This window comes from Filicampus tigris, chromosome 16 (genome assembly GCF_054856515.1).
Source record: "Filicampus tigris isolate MCC_2025a chromosome 16, RoL_Ftig_1.0, whole genome shotgun sequence".
Lineage (NCBI taxonomy): Eukaryota > Metazoa > Chordata > Actinopteri > Syngnathiformes > Syngnathidae > Filicampus > Filicampus tigris.
The window spans coordinates 13,532,332-13,554,784 of record NC_141232.1 but is presented as its reverse complement, the minus strand read 5'-3'; the positions used below and the strand labels follow the sequence as shown (position 1 = coordinate 13,554,784).

General features: G+C 39.8%; 3 protein-coding genes across 5 annotated transcripts; 2 read left to right on the top strand and 1 right to left on the bottom strand.

The window, feature by feature from the left end:
* cnn1b (calponin 1, basic, smooth muscle, b) lies at window positions 1-13,228 on the top strand. Its single transcript, XM_086055669.1, has 7 exons — window positions 1-277; window positions 7,440-7,561; window positions 8,112-8,178; window positions 8,937-9,074; window positions 10,380-10,496; window positions 11,153-11,299; window positions 11,468-13,228. The coding sequence occupies exons 1-7, from the start codon at window positions 218-220 to the stop codon at window positions 11,711-11,713; spliced, it is 897 nt and encodes a 298-aa protein (XP_085911795.1). The 5' UTR covers window positions 1-217; the 3' UTR covers window positions 11,714-13,228.
* Window positions 13,000-18,886, bottom strand: elof1 (elongation factor 1). The gene is made up of 4 exons (XM_086055673.1): window positions 18,549-18,886; window positions 17,467-17,592; window positions 17,326-17,396; window positions 13,000-14,820 (listed from the first exon to the last, which is right to left on the bottom strand). Exons 2-4 carry the CDS (start codon window positions 17,580-17,582, stop codon window positions 14,756-14,758), a joined length of 252 nt encoding a protein of 83 aa, XP_085911799.1. The 5' UTR covers window positions 17,583-17,592; window positions 18,549-18,886; the 3' UTR covers window positions 13,000-14,755.
* Window positions 18,014-21,482, top strand: tmem205 (transmembrane protein 205). 3 transcript variants are annotated; one of them, XM_086055671.1, is made up of 4 exons: window positions 18,014-18,205; window positions 19,802-19,926; window positions 20,001-20,164; window positions 20,446-21,482. In XM_086055671.1, the coding sequence occupies exons 1-4, from the start codon at window positions 18,186-18,188 to the stop codon at window positions 20,746-20,748; spliced, it is 612 nt and encodes a 203-aa protein (XP_085911797.1). In that variant the 5' UTR covers window positions 18,014-18,185; the 3' UTR covers window positions 20,749-21,482. The 3 variants fall into 3 exon arrangements, with proteins under 3 accessions (XP_085911797.1, XP_085911798.1, XP_085911796.1); XM_086055672.1 differs by lacking the exon at window positions 18,014-18,205 and adding an exon at window positions 19,062-19,222; XM_086055670.1 differs by lacking the exon at window positions 18,014-18,205 and adding an exon at window positions 19,096-19,222 and having other exon boundaries at window positions 19,769-19,926.
* The last annotated feature ends 971 nt before the right edge of the window (window positions 21,483-22,453 follow it).

Below are 22,453 nucleotides of genomic sequence, written 5' to 3'. Positions count from 1 at the left end.
GCGTTTAAAACACATTCTGAAAAGTGTCGGAAAAGTTGCTTGCACGCTTCAGAACCAGGTCCAAACGAAACGGCTCCGAATAAAATAAGATACTTGCGGATTAGTTGGGGACTTTCCCGCCTGCTTCCTTTGTCCTGGACTCAGAGCTCTGACCTGTGCGTCCATTTTTAAAGCTCTCCCCTGCTCTCATTGTAAATAGACTCAGCAAGCAAGCACCATGTCACAACATTTCAGGAGTGGACCAGCGTTCGGACTTTCTGCCGAGGTCAAGAGTAAGGTAAGATGAGGTTTTCTTACCATTATCAAAATCGGGTATACTGTACTTGAAAGTGCATTGGGACACACCGAATGTTTGGGAACATTTCGTCAAGGAAGATGAGTGGCCCAATGATGATGCTGCGTTTCGTCTGCGACCCAAACGGCGACTGTGTTGTGGTGCTGAGTACAGTAGCTGTCAAAAGTTGGGCTAGATTCGCTCACGCCGTTGAGCAAGAAATTGTCAAAACTTCAGACTATATATTACTAACATATTTCCAGGCACACGGTAAGTATTTGCAGGTTTTAGGTCACAGTTCTTTTGGGACACTCCCGCCTTTTGATTGCATACTCTCCTTAGTGAGAACCATGATTGTGATGAAAGTATACCTTATACCTGGCTGTGTAATTTGTGTCAATTTAAACGACGTCTGTCTTTATACGACAGTTTGCCAAATTTAAGTAAAATTAGAAATGTGGTTCTTCCTGAGGATACTAACGAAAGTCATAAAACCACCCAACTCAACACAAATGCATTTAATAACACAAACATGGACCAGAAAGGTATTCGCCAAGAATGGATCTGCCTGCATGATAGATAATAGAATAGACATTCCCCATCCCAAATTATTCTTACACTTTCTCAATACAGGGTTATCTAAATGGGGTTAAATTACTTTGTCGAAACACTCTAGATTATGCAAGAAATTACCGGGATTGTTTAGAATGGCACAAAGGAGTTCTTCAAGATGTGGTATGGAATATGAATAATTCTAAAAATGTAAAAGACGTTAAAAACTGCAACAGTCTTTTGCCACTTTGTGTGATACCAGTTCAAACAAATAGATAACAATTCACTTGGAATCTAGCCAGGATTTGAATCCTTTGAAACTCGTGCCCATGATCTTTTGTCATAATTATTTTCTATCTGCTAAGGAAAATGTTAAAATATCAATACCTTTTGTTTTTCGTAATTTTACTAAAACACAAGCAGGTATGAAAACATTACCTCCTCTATGGACGGAATTAGAAAAATAAACACTCAAATTGTTAAATATTGTGTTGGTTTAAGACGTTGAATGAGCATTAGCAGTCTTTAAGCAGCACCAAACCTGCAAGCAACACATTTGTGTAAATTGCCAAGAATATTCCAATCATTTACTGTCATCAACTTCGAATAAGCAAGATTTGATGATCCAGCAGTATGCTTTGTTTTCCCTCTCAGTTGGCTATTGTATGTTGTGTTGAATCAGAGCAGCTCATCTTCAGTGTGCAGGTCAGACTGTAGTTATGCCAACAGCAATCCCGTCATCATTATCCTCATACAATATGAAGATGTGTACATCAGAAGGCCCGCGTTGTTGTTCTTTGTTGGTATTCAGTTACAGCATCGTAGATACTTTGCTGCCATGTCAGAGTTTTTTGTTGTGTTGACGGAGGCCTCCTCTGACAGTCGGATGGTACGTTCCAGCACGGTGATGTCAGGGAGGAGCACACATGCAGCGGGGAGGCTGACAGGTACATTAGTCATAAACAAATGGCCTTTTAAGGAGTGACCGGGGCCCTCGCTCGGAACTTGAGAAAGTGTGTTTGGCCTAAACAGTTTACATGGAAGTCAAAAATGACAAAACACTGTCCTGACAGAACACAGCGGGACACCAGCTTGTCTCGTCCAGAAAAAGTAGTGCCAGCGGCTTACACACGGAACGATAAAAGAAATCCGATGGACCCTCGGAATTTGTGCACCTACGATCCTGAGTTCTATTTGACTTGTTTACATTTGGAATAGATTGTTATGATAATTATTTATGGAAATAGAATTGATGAATTCTAACGATCAAACTATTTGACTTCAGCTATTGTGCAAATTATGTTTATCTTAATACATTTCTTCTCGTGAAACAATATCTACACAAAAAAAAGTGGGGGGAAAAAAAAGGCACACTGATGATTAAAGTGAAATCAGGTGATACAAAGTCGCTTTGTCTCATCACCCTCATTTCATCTGGATTCACGGTTCTTGTTAGCTTTTGGATTTTTCCTAAAAAATACATTTGAATTCAATGAAGGGCTACCATCTTTTTTACCAAATACAGAGCCCTACCGTGAAACCAAAAACCCACGCCTCCAAAATATGTTATAATTGTCTCAACGTGGTGGCAACAAACTACTTTTGCCTAAGTGAAACGCCTCAATTTACTCTAACATAAGTCCTTGGCACCAAGATACCGCAACATGGTGGCAAATTGAGTTGAATGAGCTTAGATTGACAACCATTGACACTCACATTCACGCCTATAGACAATTTAGAGTTTTCAACTAACCTAACATGCATGTTTTTGGAATCTCTGAGGAAGCTGGAGTACCTGGAGAAAACCGACACTATAGTGAGAGAGAACATGCCAATTACACACAGGAAGGCCGAAGCCAAGCTTCAAACTCTGAACCTCAAAACTGTGAGGCGGACAAGCTAACCATTTGTCTACCGCCCTCATGGAATGTTTTTGTGTGCGTGTCATGGAAGTTAAGGACAGAGATGAAACTGAACATTTCGCATCACGATTATTCTGACAAAAACTACCACGGTTATTATTATTGTCACAGAAAAATAAACGGAACAAAAATAGAGATTCATGCACTAAAATTCAATTCAATTTTGAATACATCAAATATGAAAACAAACTCTATGAACTTTTGGCATGTGACAAATTGTAAAGTGGAACAATAAAATTACATTTTCATCCATAAAAGACACCCTGCCATTTTCAACAATGGGGAGAGTGATTTTGGAGATAAGTTGTTGTTAATGTTGCCGCCTTCACAAAGTCCATTCTGCATTTTCTGCCTAGATTAACTATTAAAATGTTTTCCATCTGCAGAATTTAAAAATGGTTCCGTAAGTTTTGCCTTGGTCGTCTTTGTAAGTAAACAAAAATAAATCACTTGGCTACCCTCTGCCATGTTTTGGCTCACCCTAATTTATGTGCCCGAATGTCTTCCTTTTCTTTCTCTTCTTCTTTCTGTTTTCTGTAGTGTTGTGCACCAGATGGAAGAAACTGAAAAGTAGTGTCAGAAAAAAGGGTGCCCGTTTTTGTCCTCCAACTTTTTGTCATGTTTGCTGGCAATTGAACCCCTAGGTACAAATAAATACTGATTATGGTTAGAAAGGTTTCAGAAATGATCCGGATTGGTCCAATCTGGCAAAGGGACCATGTCTGTACCGTACTCAAGGTTTGATGGTATCTCGTAAACTGTTTTATTCTTGGCCTGTTTTACTGTATGTCCAAACTCGTTCACGGCAGCTAACACAGTAACTAAACAATATAGCATGTTTTTGGCCAAATATTTAACCAGTATGACCACTATATTTTGGGGGTATGTTGCAAGGGGACCTGCGAATTTTCGGAAATACGTTGTTATAGGTGTATGCATGTGAAGTTTGTGTGGGGACAATGATGTCATTGTGGATTAAATCAAATGTAGGTACACAGTGAACCCCCACATACAGTATTTGGTGTTCTGCATTCACAACTTCACAGAAAGGGAACTTTTACTCAGTTATTTGCTGAAAAACTCCTATTCGCTCATTTTGTCATCAGGCCAAAGCCTTGTCTAATATTGCTTCGATGCTATCTTGTGGCAAGGAACTGTTTTAAGTGAGGGCAGGAGCTTCATTTAGCCAGGTCATAGCCTTGTGTAATAGTAAAAAGTGCTTCCCTGCCATCTTGTGCATCTGCAGTATAAAAGTTTTTGAGTGTGTGGATTTTTAGTTACCGGTATTTACTGCAGAGCTCTCTTTCTAATGCTGTAGTGATTTACTTTTTCACGAATTCTTATTAAAAGGATCATCCGGCCGGGAAGGCCCATTTTTCACCCCCCAAAAAAACCCTCTGTATTTTTGATCAGGAAAATGATATTGGCTTGCATTTTCAATTTTATCCTTTTTTGGGGGAGAACTTCATAAATAACTACTCTCAAAACTCCCCTTTCTACTCAGCAATATAACCACACCACCTCCCTCTTCCCATGTCTGGAGTCAGCGGGGGAACCGGACACAATTTGTCCACTTCGAAATCATTTTACATAATCTCCAAAAACAGCGATCAATCGGCACCAATATTTATGTGGACAGCTCTACTTATTGCCACTTCAATCTCTGAAAATATAATTATGATTATCTTCTCCATGGCTCACTTATAAGAGAATAAGGAAATTAGCATTTTACATGGAGTTTCTCTCATGCCAGATTTGCCCCCAATAGATGAACACAATACGGTTTCTACAGAGAGGCTTTTCATAATATGAATTGTACATAGGTCATTATATATTAAATATCAATTTATAAGGGTGAGCTTGACTTATTTCTTTACTAAGTCCACATCCGGGGGGGTATGCCCGCCAACGCCTATCCGAAAATGAGGCATCCTATTGCCGACGTCAGACTACACAAATATAGCCCGATTTTGAGCCAGAATCGTGTCGCAGAGAAACGTAGTGTCTCGTAGCCGATTGTGTGCTGTCTTGACGCATCGTAGCTTGTTTAGTGTGTCATACTCAACGATTGGTCGTTTGGCGTCTGGGACGATTCACGACCACCACCACGAAAGTCTGGCATGTCAAAAATGTTGTACTTCTTGCCGCATAGTGTGACATTTCCTACGTCATCCTTCGATTGGTTCTTCGGCATTGACCAATAGGAAGACAGTGCCCTCCTACTTATGACGAGCAACTGGGTGTGGCGCGCACAAATAAACAATCGTGGTGTTGTTAAATAAATTTGTTACCTCAAGTTCTTTTTGGAGAATAGACTGTCCGTGATGCCCACTCCCCACCATCCAGGAATGGGTCCATAGTCTCTTCTTCTTTTTTTGCCTTTTCTGAATTTATGAACAACGCACATGCACATAACGCCTCCGTCAACATGACTACACAGCTGCTTGTCCGCCTCCATTGACATGACTGACAGCTGCTTGTCCCGCTTCTGCGATGGACCTGCGGCGATGGACAGAATCTCGACGGAAGCACGCAACCATTGGGTCTGATCGGTGATGGACTTGTAGGGTGGCGTCTCACAAGACACAGAACGATATTATCTAGTAGTCTGACAGCACGACCGTCGTGAACAAAAAAAAAAATTGTGTAGTCTGAGAAGGCCATAAGCGGCCACACTCGGCTGAAGAGTCGGCCCACTTGCCGGAGTTGCGGTGCGCCAAATTTTTCAAAGTCCGTCCGTCCATCCATTCATCCATTTTCTGTACTGAATATCCTCGCTAGAGTCACGCTAACATGCTGGATTTTTCAATTACCAACTTTGAAATTTCACAAAGCCAACCTCCCGGGCTTGTCACACAGCTGCATATCTGAAATTAACACACTTGAAGCGACATAATCAGGCTGTGATGTCCAATAAGCAGTCCCCGCCCATAAAATGGGTGTCATTGAGATGTGGCAAAAGTAGTCATAAAAACACATTAAATCACAACTGAATTTTTCGGAGGGGGATTTTAGTGCTGAAATCATTTTTACATAAAGACCTATTATATAAGTGCCAATGTTCAGCCCAGTCAAGACTCCCTTTAAATTATTGTGGGGAAAAAACAACAACTTTGAGTTGGTAGTATATCTACTAGCGGTGTGCCCAAAAAATCGATCCGGGATATTATCATTTGGGCCCCTTTACAATACATGTATCGATGCAGAAGCATCAGAATCGTTATTGCACATTCATTCCTAAAGTTTCCCGGCACATCTCTGAAAGCTAATCCTTGCTGTGCAGTTGGCACACATTTCAATCAGGCACGGCGCTGCTGTAAAGCGGAAACGCAGCTAACAGTAGAAGAAGACATTTTTTTTTGCCATTCAGCATAATAAAAAAATCATTGGGATATACATATGACTGTTTTCATAAAAATATATGTTAAGTCATGTAAAATATCAGGATATGTTTCGCCTTGAACACATGTATCGTCTCATGATACACATTGTATCATGAGATTGTTGGGCAATACCCAGTCCTAATATCTGCAGTATTCTCAATTTGAATACATAAGACCCGTTTGTAGTTTCTGACTGATCAGTCATGCGATGTGGTATTTCTATTCTTTCTGTTTCATGGATATTGATTCAACTCATTTGCTGTGCTCTCAAATAGAATCAGTTCCAACTCCAAAAACAATACAAATGAAGCCTCGGCTAGAAGCGGGACCTTTCCGTGTTGGCTTGTCTTTATCAGGCTGAATGCCATTCACTGTAAAAGGGAATACTCTCAAAAAGCCAGACTGAGAGAGAGGGGGTGAGAAATATGAGCTTGGCCAGTCGACAAGGGAGAGTAGGTTAGTCAGAGGGAGGGGGGAGGCTGCTGGAGTGTCTGGGAAAGCTGTTTCTCCCAAGTTTGGTGTGATCTAGTGGAAGCTACACAATCCCCATCCCTCCATCTTGGAAATGTTGCTTGTGTTGGCTAATGATCTCAGACCGTCAGGATTTATCTATGACACAGTCAGGAAAAGGGGACAAAAGTAGACGGGGCTCTACACACCTTTTCCTTTTCATGCTTTTCTTCTGTCCTGTCAGGTCACCATTTTGTGGTATTTCAAAGAAAATGATGGATGGATTATTGTCTTGTCTGCATCTACATTGACATTTGAAGTTTTGTCTTTGTTTATTGTGTAACTGTAGCCTGTATGTTATATTCCAGGCAGTTCCTTTATACCACCACTGTAATTCCATGGACACCCAAAAAGACATTTGGAATTCAATATTTTTTTTTTCTTCAAATAGTTCTCCTGTTTGATCATCATACAGACAAAAAATGAGTTTGTTGGTTGTCAATTGTTTTTGTGACATAATGCCGTAACATTGAATTACTGTCGATTTAAAAGGATTTTAAAACCACATTAAAATAAACATTGCAGTCATCTCAATTAAAGGCAATCACAGAAAAACAAAAGCAGATGCAGATCAAATGAGGGATATTTGGCCTAATTTGAATCAGTACATTCAGTTTCAAGTTGTTTTGTTGTGGACCACAAAACTGTTGTAAACAAGTCTATTTTAATAATAAAGGGAACAATGGTTCCATATTTAAAGGATGTCAAAGAGCTTGATATACAGTGATCGGTGAAATGAGATTTAGGTGAAGCTCTGTTTTGCCTAATCATGTCGTTGAACCTCTGCTCTGTCCTCAGTTGGCAGGCAAGTACGACCCTCATATGGAGGAGGCGCTAAGGCTATGGATTCAGGATGTTACCAGCAAGAAGATGGGAGAAAACTTCATGGAGAGTCTGAAAGATGGAGTCCTGCTCTGCGAGTAAGTGAGCTTTCTATTCCCACACACATCCCACATCTAGGGGAACATTTTGTTTCCTATGACTTTTATTTCCACTTGGATGCAGTATTCTTAGACCCCTCGATGCTCTGCCACAATTTATTTGGAGCAGCCATATATTTAAAGAACAAACTCATAATTTATTTGATTGCAAACGTTAGGAGAAAATGAAAACCATTACACGTAATTGAGTTTTATGACTGAATGGTGTTTAGTCTGAAAAAGAAGGATTATTTTTACCTATCCTTTACTATACAATAGAAAAAAAAATAGAATCTCTGTAACACAGAGAAAATTAGGGTACAAGGTTAGAGTTATGGAGAAGTTCTACAGCAATGCAAACTGCAACCACAATTGTAAACTTGCTGTTAAATGTTGACCTCTGACATTGTCAATCAAAACGGAACCTTATCAGCTCTGTAGAGCTTGAGAGCTTGATCCCGTTTTCAAACTGTCAAACGGGGCTATTGCATCTGTGATTTGAATTGCAGAAATGTGTACGCCTTTTTCATGTCTCTGTGTTCCTTTGTAGACTCATTAATGTTCTCCAGCCGAGCTCCGTGAAAAAGATCAACAACTCCAGTCAAAACTGGCACCAGGTAATGTGTTGTGATGTGGTGGTCTCTTTTCTATCGCATGGGAACTAACATGTCAGCCTTGTAAATTGACATTATCAACACAGGCCAGAGCATTTTAGATGGTAAGTTAACCTTGTTTCATCAAGCTGGCATTTTCAGAGCATGCCATGCAAAACACGATTAATTGAAAAAAATCATCGGACATACAGTATTTTACTTGATCATTGTATATTATTTCATGTTTCGTTTCAAAATTATTTACCGTACCTTTTATTACCTTTGTCCCACATACCACCGTTTGGTGGGACCACTTTTAGGACTTTTATTGTTGATTTAAATAAATGAATAAAATAGGCATAAAATGGAGCATGTGGTAAGCACTATAGCCTCACGGTCAATTTTCTCTGGGTACTCTGAATTCCTCACGTTAGTTTCATCGGAGATTCTAAAGTTTCCATTGGTGTGTTTGTTTGTCAAGATGTGCCCAGCGATTTAATTTTTTTTTTTTTTTTTTTTTTTTTTTTTTTTTTCCCCGATCAACCCACTGCTCTGAATAGGACAAGTGGTCAAGAAAATAGATGGATGAATGGACGACCTCCGCCACACCATTTCCCAACTAATTCTACTCTGCTCTGTCTTCCTCAGTTGGAAAACATTTTTTTTTTTCCGATCAACCCACTGCTCTGAATAGGACAAGTGGTCAAGAAAATAGATGGATGAATGGACGACCTCCGCCACACCATTTCCCAACTAATTCTACTCTGCTCTGTCTTCCTCAGTTGGAAAACATTGGAAATTTTGTCCGTGCAATCACAGAGTACGGCCTGAAACCTCACGACATCTTTGAGGCCAACGACCTGTTTGAGAATGTCAACCATACTCAGGTCCAGTCCACTCTCATCGCTCTGGCAGGAATGGTGAGGGCAAATATTGTGCTGTTTTTCATCTTGTTGCTGTTTTATTCTTCCAAACATAGATCAGTCATTAGACCGCTACTTGTCTGTGTAGCTCAGTCATTGTAAATCAGCAAAAGTTGAATCGGGGCATTTGGACTTTTCTTCAATGTTTCACTTTTAATCCAAAGACTTTCTCAGTTGTACATTTCCAGGTGTGGCGTCTCCCTATTTATGCCTCTGATGGGGAGGTCACAGCGGGGTGCTGTCGTTGTTGTTATTGCCTAGCGTGGCTGGTGAACGACCGCCCTGCATACCAACCGGTAGTTTACCCGCCGGGTGGCAAAACAACTCATTAGGACCATACTTCCTGTGGAATGAGACAATCTTTGGGGGAGGGGTATCAGGGCATTGTTATAATCGGACAATAATAGATCCCTCAAACCTGTCCACCTCCCTTTAGAAATGGCTTTTCTTTTATACATCGTTCAAACCGGCGATCCTCCCTATCCAGAATTTGGATATTGCCGTCCTCAAAGGGGTGCCCCTTCTTTTTGAAATGCAAATAAACGACAGACTCTGGACCTAAAGAGCTGCTCGCCGATGTTGCGCCATGAGTAAAGGTGACCGCTTCATGTAGAGGTCATTGCACTCCTCACTACGCTGCCCTGCATAAACAACATTAGCAAGTTTGCTTCGCTGGATTTTGTCTCTGGGGTTTACCAGCTTTTGTCTGAGGGTTTTGGTGGGTTTGCACTGCACTGGGATGTTATGTTTAGAGAAAATCCTTCAGCGAGCACTTGAGGACAGCGCAGAGAAGATCCCTGCCACCTGGAACGGACGGACAGTATAAAGAAGATTGACCAGCCATGCCAGGGAAGAAGAAGAAGAAGAAGAAGAAGAATACTGTCCTCTATTGTGACCATCTTCAGGGTACACACCCGATAGAGGCGTACATAGAGGGACTCCACACCTAAAAATTTAGAACTGAAGCCTGTCGGATTACAAATGACACATCTTCAACTAACGAGAAGAGTCCAGTCGCCTCAATTCACCCACTGCGGAAGTGTGTTACTTGAAGTTTTTGGCACTACACTATATTAGATTGCATTATATCATATAAGCCCTGTGATAATGCCCTGTAATCATCTCTTAAAGATGATTATTAATAATGATGCAACGCTTCTGTAGTATCCCGTAGCTAAAGTAAATTGAGACTATGGCGTAACTAACAATAATACAAAACACATAATACAGTGAACTAATACAATGATCAAGTAGAACACGCATAAATTCAAACTTCTTTTTATTACTGTCATTTGTCCTCAGGCCAAGTCCAAAGGGTTCCACTCCAAATATGACATTGGGGTCAAGTATGCCGAGAAGCAGCAGCGGCGCTTTGCTCCGGAGAAGCTCAGGGAGGGACGCAACATCATCGGCTTGCAGGTCAGCAGCAACGGCATCCTCACCGCATCCCATGTTTGGGCAGCACACGGCACACTTGGTCTGACCTACCAAGGGAAGTGGTCACCAGCCTCTTTTGCATCATGGGCCTGCGTCATGTGAAGACATTTTGAGGGACTGGCATAGAAACACACTGTTATGCTGAATGTCTTTTTTTTTTTAACTCTTTAGACTTGTCTTTTAATGCCGGGTGCTTGGGCTCCATGTACCGAAGCAGTCTTGATGACTTCATTGCAAGCCTGCTGCGATGTATTGCGCAAAGTGGATTCAGTGCAAGTGAACTAGCAATCAACCTGTATCTTAAGTAGCGCGGCCGGAATTGTCTTTTAAATACGGCAAGTTGTAGGTTCATTATCTGGCTTGTTCCACTTTTTGAAGAAGCTCTCCAATCACATTTATTTTTGTTACTCATGTTTGCTACTTTGTGGGCTTGCTTTTTTTTCCCCCCGAATCAAGTGACCAAGATGAGCATTTTGACAGGGGCACAGGCACAGGCGCTCGATGACTTCTGAAATAAAACTTATGTTAGATGCAGATGATCGATACAAAGAGGAACAGCTAAAATGGATCACACGGATTTATGTGAAATAATATTCAAGTCGGTAGTCATAATTTTGCCAATTTTGCATCATCTCTAGATGGGCACCAATAAGCTTGCCAGCCAAAAAGGTATGACTTCTTACGGCACAAGACGCCATCTCTATGACTCCAGGATGGGCTTGGACAACCCAGTGGACCAGTCGACCATCAGTCTACAGATGGGGACTAACAAAGGAGCCAACCAGGTGAGGAGACACGATGTTTATCCGCCTGACAGGCTTTGTTATAACTTTAAGCAACATTCCAACAATATTAACTCACATAAGTTCAGAAATAACTTTATAATGAATTCATATTGCATAACGCATTGGTGGTGACTTTGTCATTGATTTTTGCATGTCCTCTCTCTCCAGTCTGGTATGACCGCACCCGGAACAAGGAGGCACATTTTTGACAAGAAGCTGGAGCTGGAGAACTGTGACACCACCACTATCTCACTGCAGATGGGCACCAACAAAGTGGCCTCCCAGCAGGGCATGACCACCTACGGTCTCCCCCGCCAGGTCTACGACAACAAATACTGCGCCAACCCCGCCGAGACCTACTACAACAACGGGAGTGAGGCCGAGTTTGATGGCTACAACCAGTACTCTGACTAAGAAAACCACAAGCAGCCTCAAACACCTCCCCAGGCCCCTCCCACCTCTTCTTTGCTAAACTTTAGACAAGCAACCAGGACTTTGTGATGAGCAACCCCCTCCCCCAGACTGTTATTTAAACACCGATTTGACGTCATTGTTGCCTCCATTCCCGGTCTTTTTCTTAACATTTTTACTCTTGGGAAATGTTTGTCTTTCCATGAGTATAACAATAGTGTTTACTTTACGTCCTCACTTTCATATTGTGGCCCACTTCTGTATTTCATCCTAAACGTATTTAATCACTGCTAGAGTGACCCAGACACTTAGAGGTTGGTATTCAATTATCTGTGCTATTTATAGATCCTTTTTAAGAACATTATATTCCTATGCTATAATTAGACAGCCAGGCAAGACAGAATTTGGCAGTTTTTGTCATGGACAAGTTACCATGTTGGTGCTACTGACGTTTCGGAGGGCAAACCTCGTCCACATTGAAACTTCAAAGGTCCGAGGAGTCTCCTCCTTCTGGCCATGGCTGTCAAAAGTGGACGATGCAGAACTAATAAATTTGCAATATATGGACATTTTTTTTTGTGAGCACCTCCAAGATAGTCATCCACTTTTCAAATTACCCATGATGTCTGGTATAGGCTATTCCAGTTGATGTGGTTTGTGTGGAACGGTACCTCAAACTTTGGCTATTAACTAGAATGAAAACTACAGAGAAGGTCAAGAAATTATATAGCAAGAGTACAGTTTGGACACCATTCAAAATTTGAAAACTACAGAGAAGGTCAAGAAATTATATAGCAAGAGTACAGTTTGGACACCATTCAAAATTTGAATATAGTCACCTACTTGTAATTCATATAACTTCCTTTTGCCTGTGAACTTGTCCCAGCGTGATGCTGCTGCGCCAATTACTTCTTACCCGCCTTTACTTGTGTGCAGAAGACAGATTAATCATGTTAATGCACGCTAATTTCTCTTTTTTTTTTTTTTTTTAAGATGCCATATCGTATTGCTGTACCTCACCAAATGTCTTGAATGTAATGTTGCTATTAGTGCCACAAGCTGCTGCCGATTACATATTTTAAGAAAGCAGGAATATGTGCACAATCTATGGACACAAGTCCACCAGCGTTGGAGTACATATTTCATATGGAGTTCCACTGTGTGGTTCATAATGAGAATTACAGTCACTCTGCTAAAATTGGTAGCCTTGCAGCTTGGAGTAGAGCACCATCTAGTGTTTTAAAAGTGTCACACAAGGCAAAAGGCATGTGAACAAAGTTGTCAGTCAACTCTTTTAACATTCCTTTAATTGAATAAAATGAATTTCAGCAATGAAGATAAGCATTTTTACAGTGCATTATTGATCTGTGTAATCTAAAATATATAAAATTGCTGAATCTATGGTAAAATTTAACCTTTCAAGAGTAGGCTGTGTTTCAACAATTCTAAAATGTCTTTTTCTATTCTGGCTTTCACTAAACATGACATTTGTGCAATAAAAACACTTGAAAACTAAAATTCCGATTTACTGTTATGATCCTAAAACACATGCAATAAAAGAAATGGGAAGGCTGATTCTACTGTATTAAAAAAAAAAGTCAGTCTGCTTTGTAGAACAGTTGCAGTAAACAGACAATGCCACATCTCTTTTTGTTCCCCATCCCTTATCACTTGCCTGTTTGTACACCCTTGACCTCAACACATTGGCAGGTATCACACAGTAAAATGTGTATTATTGATTGGATTGAAATCAACAGCAGAAAATATCACATACTAATAACAAATAACACCAGTGGAGAGCATAATAGGGTATCACAACAGTGCTGGAAACAATGTTACATGTTAATTTGGTCCAAAGAGATTACAAACACAAACCCGAAAAAAAAACCAAAAGGCTGCATGGAATAACATACAGGAATGTGAAATGCTGTGTTTGATACACACAGGTAGCAAATACTAAGTACGTACTTCTAAATCTTCATGAGGTTAAATTAAACACTGTGTTACCATAGACATATACTGCATACATCGATGCCTGATTCAGCAGGTTGATGCATTAGTGTGATGTCAAGTGTGTCCACCATATTGGATGTGGCAGCTCTGCCCAGTAAAACTACCTAATGCCCTCCATTACACAGTCAGAAATGAATTAATACATTTGGGAAACAGATAGGATATTAAAAACAACATATCGTCACCGTCCTGTGAAAAGCACGTATGTCCAATTTTAGATTTGTGTTTTTCACAGGACAGCGACGATATGTACCGGTAACTTTATTTGTTGATTACAAATGTTTACTCCAACTCGAGCCGCCGCTGTGCACAAATATAAAAATATAGCAACCGGTTGTTGGAGAGATGCTAGTCTGCGACCAAGCTGAGTAAGACCCCGGTCCATACCCACCCAGAAGACAATTAGCCATTGTGTTAAACCTCAACAAGAGTTTGACAGTTTGGTTGTTTAGATCAGGGGTCTTTAATCCTGTTCCTCGAGGGCCGGTTTCTTGGATGTTCTCCATCTGCGCCTGCTGTAATCCAACTGATTCAAATCATCAGATAATCAGCAACGTCTGCAGAAGATGGATAACGATCCTGATCATCTGCATCAGGTGTGTTGCAGCAGTTGGAGATGGAAAACATCCAGAAAACCGGCCTTCGAGGGACAGAATTGAAGAGTGCTGGTTTAGATCTTCAGCCACTACGGCAGGGAGCAGTTGATTGAAAGAGGATGATCATTTCCTCCCAAAAGTTGTCTAACTCATGAACAATTTGTCTCACCCAATTCTGACATTAATGACCAAATGCAATTTAAAGTCATTGTTTAGTCTCACCTTTGAAAGGTAATCCCATGAGATCTGATTTTGAGTGTAAAACACTTGCTACATCTCCGGGAATGATCCTCAGCAAACGCTCCACTTCCAAAATGGCGACAAAGTTGACGTATGATTCAGCATTCAAGGTGGCATTTATGTCAACAATGTATATCTTTTATGGTGCTAGCAAAACAAGAACTAGTTGTACCAGATGAGGGGGGTGAAGAAATGATCACTGATTGGCTGCTTCACATGCATCTATCCAGTCACTGTAAACATCCACTGGTTCTGATAGATCTGTTGAAAAAAACTTAAGGAAATTAAATAAAATACCAGGGAGACAACAATAAATCTCAAGTGAATATGATTGGCCGGATGTATAGTTGAGCTACAGCTACCCTCTGTGTAAACTTGACATGTTTTTCCCTTGCGTGTTTTTTTCTGGTATTCTGACTTCCTCCTACATTTCAAAAACAGCATTTGGGTTAAGTCAGTGCTTCTCAAATAATGGGGCGGGACCCCGTGGGGGGGCGCGTGTGACCCTGGGGAACATGTTTTTTTCCGCCGTACTACAATAAATATAAATTCTAAGTTCTTAATAAGGTTATTCTTGTAAGTTAAACTATATCTTTCTTTTTTCTTTATGTTAACAAGGATACGATGTTATGCAGAGGTGTACCTATAACTATTTTATAGACAAATGCTATTATCTATATTATATTATTGCGGCGGAGAGTGGGTGGTGGGGTGGGGGACGCGAATTGTTTTCTTCTTGCTGGGGGGGCGTAATAGAAAATAATTGAGAAGCACTGGGTTAAGTGAATATTTTAAATTGATCATAGGTAGTGAGTAGTGTCAGTGTGGTTGTTTGTCAATAGGTGTGTTTACTTTCTGTCATAGGCCTATTATCAAGCTAAACTTAGCTTCCAGTTTATGCAAAACAAAATAATCTTGTCCACTTTTCTCCAACTACAGTGAACAGTGGACATTTGCGATTTGGTACCAAGGAACTATGTTGCTGTGTGTTGAGGAATGTCATTTAGACAATAGTATTGCTACAACACAATCTTGTGGCATCCTCGTGCCACGGAACTATGTTGAAGTGTGTTGAGTTTCATTTTGACAAAATATTACTTTGCCGCCATATTCTGGCTACTCAAGGCAATTATAAACCTTTAGGGCTGTCCATTACTTCAATATTTGAGGCAGGGTTCAGTCAATATATCAAGTGAGTAAGAAGAGCTCACTGTATAGTAGGGCTGAACAATTTCGAAAACAAAATCCAATTGTATTTTTTCCCCCTCATTATTGCGATTTAATATGCAATCATTTTTTCTAGGTCCTATTCCCGTGTACTGTATTTTTTTTTAGCAAGCATAATACATTCATCTGTATTAGGGGTGTCCCGAAACAACTTTTTCCACTTCTGATACAATACAGATTTTGCAGGGTAGAGTACTGTCCGATATTTGTATCAACCCAATCTGATATGATTTCATCAGAAATGATGAAATTTATTTAATTTCGAATATGAAGAGACTTGATCAAGTGATACTATTCAAACAAAGAACAATTGTCAGCAACAGTGGGTATGAGAAAATATGACACATTTATTACAAACATTTGGGTTCAATAAATGATTTTGGATGTAGACCGATAAAATCTGATACTGTTGTTGTTGTTTTTTGGCAGATATCCGATATCAATACAGTATCGGATCAGGTGACCCCTAATCTGTATTATTTGTTTTATTGGTTCGCTTACGCAAAAATAAAGGCAAATGAACAATGAATTCATATGAAAATCAGTTTACTGTATGTATCAACTTCATTTAGTGTTGTTAATTTATGAAACACTTTGACTTGCAGTGTTTTAATTGTTCACTACTACAACCTCACAAAATTCTACCGAAGTGTGGCGTAAACATAAATCAGTCAATTATAAATCAGAGTACAATAATAATAATGCAAACAAATTTGCAGGTTTATCGCTTCCACCGGGGCGGCACGGTGGTCGACTGGTTAGCACGTCCGCCTCACAGTTCAGAGGTCGTGGGTTCGATCCCGGCTCCGGCCTCCCTGTGTGGAGTTTGCATGTTCTCCCCGTGCCTGCGTGGGTTTCCTCCGGGTACTCCGGTTTCCTCCCACATTCCAAAAACATGCATGGTAAGTTGATTGGACTCTCTAAATTGCCCCTAGGTGTGATTGTGAGTGCGGATGTTTGTCTCTGTGTGCCCTGCGATTGGCTGGCAACCAGTTCAGGGTGTCCCCCGCCTACTGCCCAAAGACAGCTGGGATAGGCTCCAGCACGCCCCGCGACCCTTGTGAGGATAAGCGGTACAGATAATGGATGGATGGATCGCTTCCACCGTTTTATGTTTCATAAATCAATATTGTATGTAAACGTGGACAGCACTTCTTAAGCACTAAACGTACCTAAACACGATAGACAGATAGATAGATAGATAGATAGATAGATAGATAGATAGATAGATAGATAGGTGGATAGGTGGATGGATGATAAAATGTGTTTGTAAGATCATTGACCCTTGACGTACGCACACCATCGAAGCCATCCATGAGCAAGGGTATATAAGGTGGCCAAGTTTTTCTCTTCTTTGTATCTTCTCTGAAGAGTGGCAACATGGGAGCCTCAAAACAATTACAAATACTACATTGCAATGTCGATTTGAATTTGATTAACTCCTCAGCCCTACTGTACATTACTTTGACATGAATACAAAAGAACTTGACATAACTTTCACCTGAAATTCTGGAAAACACAGCATTTGAAAAAGGATACAGGTTATAGGAGTCTGGAACTCCTCCAAGCAAACACTGCATGAAATAATGCCAGTGTTTCGTGTTCGCTCCCTGGAAACAAATAGTATTTGTCAACACATGCTTTGCATTGTGTTTTCAGGCCATTTTGAGCTGAACTCACATTTTCACATCGCAGGATTTCTCGTGGTTACAAAACGGGCACGTGAACTGGGTGTCCAAGTTGCCAGTCATTTTTTTCTTGGGAGGAGGCTTTCGCTTGGATTTTCTGCGCCCCATTTTTGTTGTCCTACGGTTGAGAAAGCAAACGAAAAATGAGTTATGATAGTTCACATTCACCGCCTTTACAAAAATAATTAACCTCAATATTTATTCAGATTGTCAATAAGGTATTAATGTGTGTTATTCTGGTTGAAGATTGGTTGTAGTTAGTAGTAACATGCAATTACAGATAATAGTGCAAAGTGGCTCATGTGTAAACACGCACAATGTTGCGACTGAGCAAGATTGTATCCGGTTCCGCTGTCGATATCGGATCGGTATCGGATATTTGCTCCAGTATTACTTGGTATCGGAACGCATTCAAAATCACTGGTATCGCCCATCCTTATATACAGCTCTGAACTGACTGAAAAACTCAAGTAACATCGCGAGACTATGACGACAACACTGTGTTTAATGTACTGTACATCCATTGTAGTCACATCACATCTGTACATAATATTACCTTGATAAATGAGAAATTATTCCTCCCACGTTATTTGTTTCTCTTAAAACTCAAAGTCCGAAACCCGAATAAGGTATAACCATTTTGCCATTTGCCTCATTTAGCGACCTACCTGAACCTCAACGTAGCGATCTGCAAATGGAAGCATCACTACGATGATGATTGTGTTTTTGAGGTTTGGATTGTCCTTTTGTTTAGTACATTTTAATTAAAGGCTGTAACCTGAAGTGAGACAATTGTTTTTGAATGGTTCATACGGAATGTGGAAGACAATACAATAACGTTACGTTAACCTCACGTGCTATCGTGCGTGATCGTAAGCACATCTACATCTTCTGTATGTATGAGAATTAAAAATAAAATTGAGGCAAATGCTTCGAAATTTGATTGGTAAAACGTAAAATACATAATATTATGCATAGATGTATTAACCACTAACACACTCGTAAACTCTCCGTTATGCGAGAGCTATTAGCAACATTGTTTACCAATTGAAATACGATGACAAACAAACGTACCTTCTAATATGTTTTTGCCGTTCAACGATGTTGTTCCGTGGGTCTGGTATCAATTGTTGTAAGATGATTATTTCGGGAAAGCCACTACTACACAAATAATTGCTTTGAATCTGTTTTATCAACTGCTAACTGGTTTGCCAGGCTACAGTGGTGACGTCACGGACCCTAAAAAATCCGACCATTGTGAATTTAATAATATCGTGCAAGAAACGTCTCAAACACAAAGTGGAGGTCGCCAAATTAAATTTCACGCGATTCATCTATTAAATGCTACCACGTGACCAAGAAGAAATATGAAAATCCAAAATCCTATCTCGCAAATTCTAATGAAACAGATTATATAACATGTTTTCATTTGAAATATATTCTAATATGCTATATTCATACATATATATTATAAATATTGATTTTGTGACTAATGACCATACACATCAAATGAGTGTAAGTCTCGTTAATTAAATTAATTTCTTCAAACTATGTAAAATATTTCAAAACAAAACCTGTCCAGATGGGCGTCATTCAAATATCTTCCAAGACTACTATTGGTCGGCGTCACTCTAAGAGGCGGGGTTATAGAGTACAGAGGAAGTAAAGACAGTGGTCGTTTGGCTGCACTTTGGACTAATAACATTAAGAAATACACGACTGAACTCCAGATCACGCAGCAAAATAAGGTATTTTCTGATTATTTGTTGCTGTAAATAATAAGAATCATCATTAGAATTCGCACCGTGCTTACGAAACACAAATACAATGACTTATAGTGCTGGTCATGTAACTCTTAATTTAAACGAAGTGATTAACTATCAACTAATTCCAAGCTAGAACAGGTGTCAATGTGCAGGCTGACTCCTTTTCTGTGAAATGTTTACTTTGGCATCTAATGAATACATTTTTGCGGTCAAAAACGTGTGTTTTGCTTAACCTTTTATTTTATTTTTTTACTATATGGTACCCATATCTGTTTTAAGTACAAGCTTGCACCCTGCAAGATACGCACTGTATCTTAAGTTTTTAAGCACGTTCTCAGTTTGGAACATCATTAGTTTTAGAAAGTGTTCACACGAACGAACCCCTTCACTTAAAACGAATGACAATGTAACCTCTCATATGACTCAATTTCTGTACAAAAATACATGTATATATATAGATGCTATTTAAAAAAACAACAACATTTTTTCACATCTGCTGCTTGGCTGTGTTGCTTTCATCCTTTGCAGATGAATGAACTATCTATCTCGATCTATATGTAGACTGCTGGAAACTCGTAGTGTCACCATGGCAACCGAGGGGGATCCTTCAGACTTGGTCAAAGTGTTACACCTCCTGATGCTTTCCTTCTCCTGGGGCATGCAGGTCTGGGTTTCCTTCATTGCAGGTAAGAGGAGTCAGAGAACTTGAGAGTTTTAATGCACTCGCCTTTTCCTAAAATTTTACTTCCGGTGTCTGCAGGTTTTGCTTTGGTGCAGCAGGTGACTCGGCACACCTTCGGCCTAGTGCAGAGTAAACTCTTCCCGGTTTATTTCTACTGTCTGCTGGGAAGCCATTTTGTCAGTCTGGCTATTTATGCAGTGTATCATCCAAGGGAGCTGCTGGACACACATGAAACGGTGCAGGTAAAGCATCACATAAGCCCACACAGCTTTTAAAAACAGTTTGGATAATGGTTGAAACTGACCTTGTGGTCTAGGTCCAGATACGCAACTCACACTCAGGACACACTTACTTGTAGTAGTTTTTTGTTTAACGTCATGTCTCATGTCATGTTTTCTCTCTCCACCATAGAATCACCTGAGCTTTTTACACCAACCATTAAATGTGCAATTTGTCACCGTACGATACACGTTATTAAAATAAAAATGTTCATTCAGTCGTCTTGGATTCTGTTCTTTTGCAGATGGTTATGTATTTTGTGGCGTTGGTGATGGCGAGTCTAAATGCTCAGTGGTTTGGTCCGGCAGCCACTGAGGTTATGTTCCTGATGAGGGAGGTGGAGACGGAGCATGGTCTTGGTAACCAGGTCGGACTGGGCGCCGAAAAGGAAGGTTATGCCAAACTCAAAGAGCAAGACCCCAAGTATAGAACCTACAAAAGAACGTTTGGCCGCTACCACGGGTTGTCCAACCTCTGCAACCTGATCGGAGTCATCTGCACCACAACCAATTTGATCTACACCGCTCTAAATCTAGCTACAATTTAGACATGGTAAGGGGTCCAATTACCAAATGAAAAGTATATGGTTTGATTTATATATTGTCATTTTTTGTGACCACTTTTTTTTGTTATCCTCTTTGTCCATTTAACACTTTTATTTTCATTTGTGTTTATGATGCAAGCTCACAAAAGTTTACAAAAAACATTAAAAAAAACTCATTTGCGGCTGTATGCTAAAATGTACAGGAAGCGATCTATGATTTTTTTTAATGTCCAATGTCATACTTTTGCGCCCTTGTCCTTTTCTTCAAACTTGGTCTGTACTATCTCAAGACTTAGGACAACAACTGTGATTTTTTTTTTTGTGTGTGTTTTTTTTTGTTGGGGGGGTTTTAAAATGCAATATGACAGGGGCTGGACATCAAACTTTGCGTTTCAAAAGACAAAACGCTTAATAACTCCCCTGCACATGCTCAAAAAATATCTCAAACTTCACATCTATAGAAATAGTCGCGGGCTGACAGCCCGTTAGTAAAAACAAATTGATCTCCATGCCTGGCCCCTGGTTGTCTCGTTCATGCATCTCCAGTAGGGGGCGATGGCTAAACACGTTTAAAAATGAGCAAACAAGTAGATAATTATTCACCCTGTTTAAAAATAGGTGTGTATTGACACTTTTTTAAATGACACAAAACACATTTTCTCGATGGATCAAACTTGTGGAAAAACAATGTTACGTTTTATTAACCATATTTCAAATAAACATTGATCCTAGGCACACATTTTGAGCATGACTACTTGATTTGCCCTGATGGAAAGCGTTGTTTTCAGTTGTTATAGCTCCTGATGTTCATGGTTAATGTCAGAACTAACTTTCATGTGAATTTCTGAGTTCTATTGCACACGCCATATTACATTTTGAGCAAACTGCAGAACACAGCAACGTATGGGCCAGCAAGTTTGTTTCTGTTTTAGCACTGACATCAGCACGAATAATTTAGTCATTTATTGGATAAATTAGTATATAAATACGATTGATGGTGCTTTCTTCCTATTTTATACTTAACTGTTCAAATGCTGTGATCTTAAGTGATCTTTATGTATTATTGGGTTTGTTTATTTTAAGGTTTTTGCTTCTAACAAATAAAACAGCACTATATCCTCAAACAAAATAGACATGTTTCATTTTATTTAAATGAAGCACATTTCTTTAGAAAACAAGAAAGACGACAATTAAATATTGTTCCTTCCAGGAAATGTTGCAGTCTGGAATTAAACCCACTTTAAGCAAAGAACAAGTTATTCAAGTAATTAAATCATGTTTACAGGAGTAGATAGTGTTCCTATCAGATACCCTTGAAGGTCACAGATGATGATCTTTTGGTAATGATAACAAAATAAAAGACAACTGCCAATACAGGCAAAAAAACAACAAAATAATCTGTAAGTGTAGGTGTGTGAGCAAGAGGAAGTGCAGACACAAAATAATTTCACCGTAACATTATCCTCATTCCTAACACAAGGAAGTGGATGTGTGCAAGACAAAAAGTCACATAAGTAATAATGTAAAATTATTGGACCGAATTTATAAAAGTGGCGATGCTGCTATATAAAGCCCTAAAATAATCTGGTGTATTGAATTAATTATGAGACAGAGAAGTGGAGGCAGCTTTGTTGAATCATGTGGACATGTGGGCGTGATTTGTAAGCGTGAGCTCAAGGGAGTTATGCTGCACTGCAAAAAACAATTA

Excerpts from the sequence above, each read along its gene's own strand:
- cnn1b (XM_086055669.1), top strand. The coding sequence starts at position 218 with ATGTCACAACATTTCAGGAGTGGACCAGCGTTCGGACTTTCTGCCGAG. Across the intron at positions 9,075-10,379 it reads TCATCGCTCTGGCAGGAATG|GCCAAGTCCAAAGGGTTCCA; the intron begins GTGAGGGCAAAT and ends ATTTGTCCTCAG. Across the intron at positions 11,300-11,467 it reads CTAACAAAGGAGCCAACCAG|TCTGGTATGACCGCACCCGG; the intron begins GTGAGGAGACAC and ends CTCTCTCTCCAG.
- elof1 (XM_086055673.1), bottom strand. The coding sequence starts at position 17,582 with ATGGGGCGCAGAAAATCCAAGCGAAAGCCTCCTCCCAAGAAAAAAATG. Across the intron at positions 17,397-17,466 it reads AAATCCTGCGATGTGAAAAT|GGAGCGAACACGAAACACTG; the intron begins GTGAGTTCAGCT and ends ATTTGTTTCCAG. Across the intron at positions 14,821-17,325 it reads GTTCCAGACTCCTATAACCT|ATCTATCAGAACCAGTGGAT; the intron begins GTATCCTTTTTC and ends TTTTTTCAACAG.
- tmem205 (XM_086055670.1), top strand. The coding sequence starts at position 19,773 with ATGAACTATCTATCTCGATCTATATGTAGACTGCTGGAAACTCGTAGT. Across the intron at positions 19,927-20,000 it reads CTGGGTTTCCTTCATTGCAG|GTTTTGCTTTGGTGCAGCAG; the intron begins GTAAGAGGAGTC and ends CGGTGTCTGCAG. Across the intron at positions 20,165-20,445 it reads ACACACATGAAACGGTGCAG|ATGGTTATGTATTTTGTGGC; the intron begins GTAAAGCATCAC and ends GTTCTTTTGCAG.